Genomic DNA, 12,056 nt, shown 5'->3' on the forward strand with positions numbered 1-12,056 from the left:
AAAGACATAATTAACATGATTTCTTAAAAATTTTCTTAAAGGTTTTCTAGTTTAATATGCAACTGAAAATTCAAATTTGTTATTTTCCTGAAAATCTACATTTATAAAATTCCCCAAATAATGTATCAACCATGAAGAAATTTAATTATTTTGCTTCTGTCTTTACTCTTTCTCTAGGAAGAGCTTAGAAAGAATATTCTAATCATTATTATGCTAGGAAATGTTTACAACTACCTCTCCAGGGGGAAAAAAGAAGGCCTAATTTATAATGCTTTCTAATTTCTATTATGTAAAGTCTTCCCCCATCATGGCTGATTTGAAATTACCAATATGACATCAACCATTTGAAAAAAGTTATGGAAACCATACAACTGGCTTGTAATCAGTTATGAACCAACTCAAGCATACCACTGATTAAACTACAAATTACTCTATGGTTGTGTTCTGTGCTAAGATTCTCTCCTCAGTTGACTGAATTCACTTATTACCATTTAAAACTGCACTTTGTGTTTTATAAAATGTCTTACACGGTCTACTAAATGAAAAACTTCTGAGCCAAAAGTATGTATTTAGATATAAATACATAAAAGAAGAGATATAAACAAAGTCAGAATACATCTTAAAAGTTTGTTATAAACTGTTAATTTATAGTAGTAACTTCTTAAAGCAAAGAGAAACGTCGTATTAGTCACAAAATACTAGCACATGCATACATAAAAAAGACTGTTCACCCAATCTAGAGATAATCATTGAACAATTAATATTTATATTATCAATGAGCATTTTCTGAAATCGTACTGAGAACAAATTAGTTATGCTAGTTAGAAATTTTATTGAGATCTTTATATCTCTTCTGACTTTTGACAATAATTCACTTAAGAAAAATCAGTCTAAAACAAAGTTATACACAATCCTTTTACTGCCATCTCAGCAAACATTTTAGAAGGGAATTCCTTATGCTTGTTTGGCTTAGGTCTCCTGTGCAGAAACTTTTAATAAAAATTAAAAGTTTTATTTTGGGGTTGGTAGATACAGAAATAGTAAATATAATACCTTGACCGGAGACTGTCTTGTCTTTATCAATTACTATTACACCTGTGAGTTCTGTTTTGTCTGTATCTGGCAATGGAGTATCAGATGAGATACAGTAGAAGAGAGCACAGATTGGGTCAAATTCAGGATCAGGTTCTAGGTCTCGTCTAGTTCGAGCATGTAACTCCACACTGATTAGGGTAAGATTTTGAATCTATAAAAGGAAACAAAAATTATGATAAAAATTTGTTTCATGTAATTTGAAAGAAGTATGTTTTACTTAGACTCTAAGGAAATATATGCAAAATTACAGAAAAAAATGACCATGAAAACAGTCACAATTTAACACTCCACGGATTAAAGATTTTTACTTGTTTAAAGACAATTTTTATTTTTTATTATTGTATACGAGAACTGGGGTCTAGACTAGAAGTGCAGGAGGTGAGGGGATTCACTAGAGCCAGAGTGAGGAGCAGAACAGCCAGATTTACTGAAATATACTGCTAAGGGGTGCAGCAGGTGAGATAGGAGAGGTCTGTGCCATATGTGGGTTAGCTCCCTGGCTGGGGAATAACTCAGGCAGCAGTGGTGATAGTGCTGAGACTTAACCCCTAGTCACTTGGGAGGCCCTACACTGCTGTTTCTATTACCAAAAAAAAAAAAAAAAAAAAAAATCAAACCAAGTAAAATGGGAAGCTATGGGAAGGTACCTTACTTTTAGATGTATATTCTTTGGGGCTGAGTTTTTCCCAATAATAAGCATGTATTAATTTAGTGACTACCTCTTTCTAAATACAAACAAATAATCCAGTTTAATTAGAAAAGGATGAAGGAATTACACATCAGTGTAAAAAAATAGTAACAGTACAAAACACAACAAAGCAAAACCAGATAATTATAAATCAGAGACATACTGCAGGGGAGGAGGAGGGAGAAGGATCACAGGGAGAGAGAGAGGAGCACGGGGGACCGTGGTGATGGTGCATGGGTGCATTGTCAAGGAAACTCTATGGGGACTACACCTGAGGGGGTGGGGAGAAGCAAATACTGTTGAAAACTGAACAATGATGTAAAAAAAAAAAAAAAATTATTAGGGCCTTCCTGGTGGTGCAAGGGGTTAAGCACCGCACTATGAAGCAATCCACAGCCTCTGCAGCAGGAGTTCAATCCCCGGCCGGCCAGGGAGAAACCTACATGGCGAGGCAGACCTCTCCTATCTTGCCTGTTGCTCCCCTCAGCAGTGTATTTCAGTCATTCTGCCTGTTCTGTTCCCCACTCTGTCTGGTAGATCCTTTCATCCCCTGCATCTCTGGCCTGTACCGCAGCTCTTGTATGCATAAATACATAAATTTAAAAAATCATTAAAAAAAATGCACATGGGCCTCCCCGGTGGCGCAGCGGTTGAGCGCTGGGTTGCGAAGCTGCCCGCGGCCACTGCGGTGCCGGTTCGATCCCCGGCTGCTCCCCGGCCACCGGAGGAGGGTCCCACATGGCGCGCAGACCTCTCCTGCCGCCCGCTGCTCCCCTCAGCAGTGTACTTCGGTCCTTCTGCCTGCTCTGCTCCCTGCTCTGGCTCTGGTGAATTCTCTCACCCTTCCGCGCTTCTGACTGTACCCAGTGCATGTATAAACCAAACAAACAAATAAATAAGACATGCCTCTAGAAAATTAAAAAAAAAAAAAAAAAGCACATGCAGAAAGAGTATGAAGAAGACTGAAGATCATTTCAGGTCAAAAAAGTCTCGGAAGTTGACTTACTTATTTACTAGGTCAAAGCTCAAATTTTGCCTTTCTAGTCCTTGATATAAAACAGTTACTGATCTTACAGGCATTTCTTTTTTAGCAAACATTGAATGAAGGCATAGAAAAGCATCTACCATGACTACGAAAGTAGAAGGCCAAAAGGAAGAATGCGGCTATAACCCCTTCTTTTGCAGTGAGTATTTTTATACAGAAGAGAGAGTTCCCTGTAATGGGAAACAGGAAAAAATGCTATGGGTATAATTTCCTATAGAAAGACTAGAACACGTTGTGGAGGTTTCTGGAATCCATTCCCTATTTGACCACCAGGTGGCTATGTAGAATATGCCTTGAGATAAAGAAAGCCGGTGCTGGGAAGAAGCTAAGAGAAATCCGCCAGATCTAGGGATTTTACTTCAAGTGGGCTCATGACTCTTAAAGTGGAGTTAGGTAGGATAAAGTAACCTTATAAGAAGAAAATTGTATTTTTCAAATAATAAAAGAATAACCAAATGTAACAAGTCTTTTTTCTATGGACTATCAAATTTGCTTTAATAAGTATTTTCAAACAGTATTTTTTTTTAATTTTCTAAGTTTGGGTGTGTAATTTGTATGTATTCCTTAATTTATTATTTATCTGGGCTTCAGGGGTATGATACTACAGGGCTATATATAAAACAGGAACTAAATGAATGCTGTTGAATGAATGGGGAAAAAAGTATGAATAAAAAAATAAGGGAGTAAATAAACTATGTTCAATCTAACTCTAAAAGAGTACATCTCTCACTTCAAATTCAGGGTAAAAATGAAAAAAAAAAAATTAAAATCACCTGATCCCACAGAGCAGTTTAAGATAAAATTGAATTAAGAATAAAAATCCAAAAAATAAGAGTTGAATTTTATGCCTCAAAGGCAATACATAAAACAAATGGATAAACAGGGCCTCCCCTGGTGGTGCAGCGGTTGAGCGCTGGGTTGCGAGGCTGCCCACAGCCTCTGCAGAGCCAGTTCCATCCCCGGCCACAGGCGAGGGTCCCACAAAAACAAAAAAAAAACCCCAGAACTGTATAAACAGCATTTTCTTATGGGAACAGCAGGAGAGTCACACATAATTTTAAATTTATTATAGGCACATTTTTTTAAAAAAAGATAAGAATGAATTAACTTAAAAATATTTTCATTTCGGGCCTCCCTGGTGGCACAAGGGTTAAAGACACAGTGCTATCAAGTTATCACCAGCCACTGCAACATGAGTTTGATTCCAGGCCTGCCAGGGAGCAACCCACATGGCGCAGCAGACCTCTCCTGTCTTGCCCACTGCTCCCCTCAGCAGTGTATTTCAGTAGATCCGCCTGTTCTGCTCCCCACTCTCTCTGGTGAATCCTCTCACCCCCCACCTCTGGTCTATACCCCAGCTCTTGTATGCATAAATAAATTAATCTTTAAAATATTTTTTCATTTAATCTAACGTATCTAAAATATCACCCTCTCAACATGTAACCAATATTAAAAATTACTAGATATTTTACTTTTTTTTTCCTATTAAGTCTTGAAAATGAGCATGCATTTTTAAATTTTTTATGAAAATACTCGGTATGTATTTAGATTTCATAAAATTTCTACGTTATTGACAGACAGATATATGCTCTGAGTTGTCTTTCTTTAATTTAGGTAAATTCGTAAAACCTATACAGACACATTTGCCGTTTCATCCTGTGAGGGACGTATGTACATTTTCACAAGATAGATTCATAATCTCGGACTACGAGAAAAGACAGAAGTAACTGGGTTATATAAAGATTATGTGAACAAATGGATTATGACAAACACTAGCACACTGAGTCAAACAAACAGAAAATACAGATAACTACCACATTTGGGATGTGGGAAAGCATTCCATTGATAGCAATCCCAGGATAACATATAGATTTTCTAATAGTTAAAAAATCTTTCTAATTTTAGCTTCTATAAATTCAATTTTCAATTTTAAGATTTATAAAAATTTAGAAGAAGCAGGAATAAAGTAGTGTTATACACAACTTTCATTAAAGACTGCTAAAATTAAAAAAGGAATTTGTAAAAATTGTGAAACTATAAAGCAGCCTCAATAACTAATGGCTACTTTAAAAGTTTCTCTACCTTACATACATATAAAATAGTAGAAATAACAAAATGTTAACAGACCTAAGAATTCCATGTAGTCCTCCCTCTGTCAAAGAATTTCCACACTTTTTCCATCTAATAAAATATCAGAGTTAAACAGTGTAATTGTATTTTGCATTCCCTTTACCTCATGTAAAGCCTTTGCCTCCTGTAAGTTTTGAATGCTGACTTTGAAACCATAGGTATTGTTTAAAGATGGTCCATCAATTTGAGAAGTTTCTTTCTTTGGGATATTTACTGCTGCAAATTGATTCTATTAAAAGAAAAAACACACACACACATAGCCAAAAAAGATAAATGAACAATCATTTTCTTTTCTTTCTTTAGATCATTTATTCCTAGTTAGATAATAAGCTTTGTGTATGTAGTAATATATATATATAATGAACTTAATAGTAGATCTTTTAAGTTCAAGAAGAAAGTACTTTATTAACATTCATGCTGGTAATTTAAGCTACCGGAGTGGATATATGTAGACTATCTGATATAATCTGTAAAATCATACACTGATCATATGTTGATCTTTGAGTTTACAAGCCACAAATATTGAAAATAATAATCTTGTAGAGAGTTAATGTTTATACCACATGGACAATATACTGACCTTTTTTTGGAAGTATGACAAGCAAGCAAGAAATGTATTTGCAACTACTTTGGCTTCATAAAAGATTTGAAAGTTCATAAAAGATTTGAAATTCTGGATATATATTTTTATCTTAATGGACATGTGTCTAAAAGATAAATTAAAGCAAATATCCTTCAAGGTTTAGAAAAAATAATAATTTTTAAAAAATATTTTTTCCTGATTTTTTAAATTGATTAACCATTTTCTTCAGTGTTGATTTATGTTCACAACACAATACTTGCTTTTGTATAAATAGCTTGTAATTCAACATTAGTTTGTAAGTCAAAGTCTTATAAGAGATATAAAATCTTTATAATTCAAAATAGAAAACACTAAAATATATTTTATGGAATTAATGAGATTTATGAGAAGTGGCCAATACGGAAGTGATTTCTATCATTATTATTTCCAAGGATACTTGAATAACTTACTTTCCACACATAATCATTTATTTCTAAGGATTATTTTTTAATAAAGAATTAAATTATGATCTTTCATAATAAGTTTGACTATTAATAACATCACTTTCCTCAGCTATTTGGTAAAATAAACTGAAAAAAAATCAATATTGTTATATTTGAGGAAAAAGTAATATAACCAAGAAAAAGGATATATTTTTGGTGGGATCAAAAATCACTTACTTGCGCTCTGCTGTCATTGGATTGTTCTGATTTTGCCAGTAATCAGTTAATGTATTTGTATCCTCATAATCCACATTTTGGCTATCATATTCACTTTCTCTGTAATATTTGTATTTACATATAAGAATCTTTTAGATCCCAACAACAAAAAAAAAAACTTAAAAAAATTAGGCTACTTCTTGTTGTCTCAAAGATATGTAAACAAAGTGATCAAAAATATAATAAAAAAAATTTAAACTGACAAAGTTATCAATTATCTAACTGATATCTAAGAATAAGATTGGATTTCCACTGATCTTTAAATATGTTTAGTGTAGTTACCTTTGCTTGTGTTAAGAGTACTCTTCTAAGAGTGTCAGTATTACTTCCTTTCTTATGACTCACTTTCTGGGTTTTTGGTTCTGTAGAAAGAAATTTCATATTTAACATGTATATTATAATTACCTGCTTTTGAAAAAAATATTACCTGCTAGTTCTTTTTTAAATTTTGTTGTTCCAAACTCTTAAGTCCCATTTATGATTATTATTCTATCACTCCCCACACCCTGCCCCGGCCTAATACTTAAAAAAATAAAATTAATGCAAGCCTGATTTCCACCAAAATAATTATAAAATTTCATATTTTTAAATAAAAATATTTACACTTTAATCACTGAGCTTTCTCTGTCAGTCATCTCAGGAATCATTTAATCCTTTTATACACTTATTTATCAAGTATTTGTGATGATGAGGAAAAGACAGAGTCTCATGGTGATGGTTCATGGGTGATTTGGTGGCGGGAATTTTATTGAGAACTACACCTGAGAGGAGTAAGCAAACTATACAAAAATGGATAATGATGTAAAAAATACAGAACTTTAAAAAGTAAAAAAGACAGTCTCTTCCCTCATAGGAATCAGATATTCCTCAAATACATATAGAAATGTAAAATTATAATGGGTAAGTAAAACAAGGGGGAATTAGGAATTTTTATCTAATCAAGGAGGTTTTTCGAATTGAAATCTAAAGAGTAGTAATTAACTAGGAACAGAGTGGGAACTTTCCCTGATTACTGAGCAACACAACTGGAAATTGCTATGGGTGGAGAAGGACAATGCAGATACCAAGGAAGGAGATGATATCAGCTTTGCCTAAGAGTGTGGTGGTAGAGGTAAAGGTAGAGGCTCAGAGATTTGGGCAATTTAGGAAACAAAAAAGTTAACAAGACTTGGTAGGATTAGAAACCACAGACAGGATGGGAAGTGAAAGAATCAGTGGATATTAGAAACAAATACCATGTTTCTGACTTGTATAATTCAGTGACAGAGATATGGCATCATTCATTGAAAAAAAGAAAACTAAAAAATGACTTAAGAGTTTCTATGTGTGGGCATGTATGTCTCTGTATAAGGTATTTTTGGGTGGTGAATGTATGTATGAATTGAATTTAAATTCTAACCTTGTGGGGCCTTTGAGTATTCAAATAGAAATGCTAAGTAGACAACTGGATACAATGTTCTAGAGCTTAAAGAGTTCCGAACTGGAAAATAGTTATTTGTGAGTTATCTGTAGTAGTCCTATGAGCAGGAATTAGATTGAGGCAGTAAAAACAGTAAAGAAGGCTTAAAGTCAAACCTTAATAAATTGCAACATTTAGATAATAACTGACAATAGTGAGTTATGAGTCAAAGGAAATCATGGAGGAACAGTAAAAGGTAAAAGTAGCTGTAAGAAGGGAGGTGTGGTCAATAGGGTAAGGACTGCTGAGAGGGCATGTGATAAAAAGACTGAAAAACATCTATTAACTTTTATTACATGAAGGCTACTGACAATCTTTAAAACAATCACACGTGTAAAGATGGGGGCAGAATGTAGAGGGACTTGAGAAAATCAGTAGGAAGAAGTGAAGTTATCAAATTAGAGAAATTCTTTAAGAACGTTGGCTTTGAATGGGAAAGAAAAAGAGTAGAGACTGGCAGATACAAGGCCAAGACAGACTTTTAGTTTTGATTCTATTTTAAAGGGTGTAAGAGACCTGGGTATGTGAAAAAAACCAACAGAAAAAATCAAGTTCAGAAAATGGTAAGATTCCTGAGAGGGCTCCAATATGTCACTCAGAAGGCAAGAAGAAGGAAAGGAAGCAGATGTAGATTTCACAGAGGAAAGATAAAGAAATTTCCATGTAATAAAGATAATATAACAATAATCTCTCAATAGCTGAGCTAAAATTTCATTTAAAAAACTTTACCTTTCATTATATCATCTAATGTTTTCATTGCTAATCTCCAAAGGACAATTAGGGAGTCTTTGTTATTTGTAAACTTACCTGTTGATAAAGGACTAAGGCCAGCTGCTTCAGGAAGCCTTTCCACAAGTTTTCTCTGTATAATTGGTGTACTATGAAGGCAAAGTGAGTCACACTTTCCAGTTCTTGCCCTAACATTAATTGGAGATATTACTAAAGGCTCTCTAGGCTCATCACAGGGGCTTTGCTGTATACCATCTTTTATTGGTTTTAAGAAGTTCTCAATAGTCAGGGAACATAGTTCCTCTATTGGTGATGAAGGACTGTCATTTCCATTTAATGCTGTAGAATCTGGGGATGTTGCCTGTTGCCAAGGGGGAATTACTGGAGAATCTGGGGAGCTATAACTAACATAATAGTCATCATCATCTTCATCTTTTTCAGGATCATGTGCAGAAATAACTGGTGGTATCATATGACTTTCACTTGCAGTTTGACTGCATTCTGTGGTTGATACTTGTAAAGCAATCTGAGAATTATGAACATCTTCCTTGGTATGTGCTGTAGTGGGGAGTTTAAGTGGAATTGTGCCCAGTTTTGGAGGCACTACAGGTTTGTCATCTGGGTTAAGTGAAGAGCTGAAGTTCTGAGCAGATTTTACAACACCAGTTGGCTCAATTTTAGACAGTTTCTTGGAACGTTCATATTCTTCTTTGGCTAGAAGCCATGCTTGAACCAGTTGTCGACTTGGGGCACATTTGCAAGGCATAATTACAATTTTTTTGTCTTCAACCATTTTATGGCCATTACTTGATACTTTATTGACAACTCCTTGACCATTGCGAAGGGGTGACCCTGGTCTTGGATTTTGAGTCATTGCTGAGAATGCTGTTTTCCATAGACGAAGTCCTTCCAAGGAAAAGTCTCCTTCAAACTCAGCCAGATCATTTGGAAGTCGAGTTTCTATCATGAGAAGTCGTCCACCGATCTCCCTATAAACAACATATTTTGGAACAACTATTTCATCTCAAAGAGCAATTACCAAAATACCTAGCTCCTTATTCTACTAGGGACTCTTAAAAAATGTCCATCTCTTTCTTCTCATTCCATCCCCAATACACACACACAATTTTATGGAGGTATACTTAATGCTTAATCTCAATGTGCTTTTCCTCAAAGGTATGACTACTAAATTTATTTCCTTAGAAGGTATAATCAATATCAGGGAGAAAAAGTATTTGTTTTATGTATCCCGTAAAGACTTTTTCTTCAGAGATAAGACTTTTTCTTCACAAACTCATCAAATAGCCTTCCCTCTGCTCTTCTTAAATAATTTTCCACTGTCACCACACCTGAATAAAAATACATTTGCTATCAGAGACTATAGCCCTGTATTTTTTTCTATAGACTGCTTACATTCTCACTATCTATACTAGTTTAGCAAAGCCAATCAGTTCAAACAGATCTTTCTATTCCCTCAAATTCCCTCAGAATATTAAAAAAATTATGCACCTCTGAGGTAATTACCATAATTCTTCCTCCCCTTTATATGACAAAGTTTAACACTACCACAAGAATTTTGGAGTTAGTTAGCAAAGCCTATAAATGCTGCTAAGTTATGTGTATGGTTTAATTTCCAATAATTACAAATATTAAGCTTTTCCTCTCTCTTTTTCTAAATAATAAATTTTTATTTTTATATTCCCCATACAATTGCAACCCCCCCATTTTGACCCCAATCCCTCCCCTCCCGCCCCCCACCCCCCAAAAAGTGTCTCTGGTTCATAGTTTTTTGTTGATTTTGATTTTCACTTTCTTATAGTTATTCATTTTCCTGGTCCCTTATTTAAGTTTTCTAGATTCCTGCTATGAGTGAGACCATCCAGTATTTTTCTTTTTCTTTCTGGCTTATTTCGCTGAGCATGATCCCTTCCGGCGCCATCCATGTTGCTGCAAATTGCATGTGTTTATCCCTCTCTCTTTTTCTAACATATATCCATTGGTACTATTTTTTTCCTTCTGCAGCAGCATAGTCTACCCTTTTCTTCTTATGATAGCTCTTTCTTGGTTATGAAAACAGTTCTTAGTTGTTTTCAATTATTTCTCTTAAGCACAATTTCCCAAATGCCCCCTTCATTCTCTAGATAAAACTCAATTAACTCATTTTTTCTGATTTAGAGCTGAAGGAGGGATATCAGGGCTAACAAAGTTCCTTCTCTTTACATGGAAAGATCTTGGTCCCCACTTGCTAATTCCAAAAACAGGATCTAGTACCTTTTCTGTACTCACCTTCCAGCTATATGAAAATTAAGAATTATCGCTATTGAAGTGAAACGAGGTCACATGCCATGTGACGATCCCCAATTCTAATATAGATGATATGTAGAGATCATAATGAAATCAACAGTAACAAGAATTGGTGAGGTGTGGTAAATACAGCTTTCTCGAATATTGTCAGCAGTATGATTAATTGCCACAACTCATATTAAATTAAGAGCCACAAATTTTTCAGTAATTCTACTTCTAGTATTATATAGAAAAACTCCAAAATGTTATGAAATACTTATGAAGAAAGATACCGATCACAGAATTATCTGTAGTGACAAAATAGGGAACAATACTTCCATCTGATAATATATCCATGTTAAATAAATATTTTGCAGGCATTAAAATGTTTCAAGAAACTCAAAATTAGAAAATATTTAAAATGTTAAATGAGAAGTCTGGATACAATACTGTAGCTATAGTAAGATCATATTTCATAAAATAAAAACTATAAACCAAAAAAACCCTTGAGACACCATCTTCTATAATTTCTAAGTTAAAAAAATAAAACTTTTCCACAAGTAATCTCTATCATTTTTTAATTTTAGCTGTAAGTATCGAAGTTGGACAGTAACAACTAATAGCAATACAGAGTTAATAACTAGCACATAAGAGGAATGAAAAAGATGTGTGGGACTGAAGCAGAAAAAAACCTTATATTAAAAAATAGACCATACTACTACTGATAAAATCAAAGTCCTTAAAATAATGGAAACTAACATGTAAGGAACAGATATTCATATATTCTGGCAGTGAAATAAAAGGGAGACTGATACACTGTATAAGACCACATTAAGTACAAACCAAAGCAAAACTTAAAAAAGGAAAACTATTGGGGAGGACAGTTTTTTTGTCTTTTACTTCAAGTGCTCAGAGGAGACACATCTATCCTATATTTTTAATCACTTTCTTTAATCACCCCTTTCTTAAATGGACTCCTGCAAAAGTTATTAACATGCTTGGTATTCATTGTGTCTTTTTACTAGGGTCGGAAAAATAGAGGCGCTAAGGTCAATGCATACATGTAGTATGGCCTCTTGCCTTGCTCTTCATATTTTTTTCTATCATTCAGACTAAGCAGAGGTAGGTCTCAGCAGTCCTAGATCCTCCTGTGCTTCTGACTGGATGGCTGAAATGAACTACTTCTTTCTGCAACTGGTTAGGTAAATGTGATCAAAGACATGGGAGCAGGACCAAAAACCATCCTATATTAAGTCACATTCCCCAACTTAGCTCTTCTCAGCTAAAGTTCTACCTTGGTGATGGAGGTGTACAAGAGACCTATTTAAGTAATAATAAATAAAACA

At 34.4% G+C, this 12,056-nt stretch overlaps 1 protein-coding gene across 3 annotated transcripts in view; it reads right to left on the bottom strand.

Moving 5' to 3' along the window:
- Positions 1-12,056, bottom strand: part of REV3L (REV3 like, DNA directed polymerase zeta catalytic subunit) — a 139,712-nt gene that overhangs the window by 37,272 nt on the left and 90,384 nt on the right. For all 3 annotated transcript variants that reach the window (XM_037520237.2, XM_054699115.1, XM_054699116.1), the window contains exons 14-17: positions 8,506-9,416; positions 6,522-6,601; positions 5,062-5,187; positions 1,054-1,246 (exon numbers count right to left, since the gene is read on the bottom strand). In XM_037520237.2, coding sequence (XP_037376134.1) covers positions 1,054-1,246; positions 5,062-5,187; positions 6,522-6,601; positions 8,506-9,416 — 1,310 coding nt within the window. The remainder of the gene's footprint in view (positions 1-1,053; positions 1,247-5,061; positions 5,188-6,521; positions 6,602-8,505; positions 9,417-12,056) is intronic.

Source organism: Talpa occidentalis, unplaced genomic scaffold (genome assembly GCF_014898055.3).
Source record: "Talpa occidentalis isolate TD23 unplaced genomic scaffold, MPIMG_talOcc4v2.1 talOcc4.2, whole genome shotgun sequence".
NCBI lineage: Eukaryota > Metazoa > Chordata > Mammalia > Eulipotyphla > Talpidae > Talpa > Talpa occidentalis.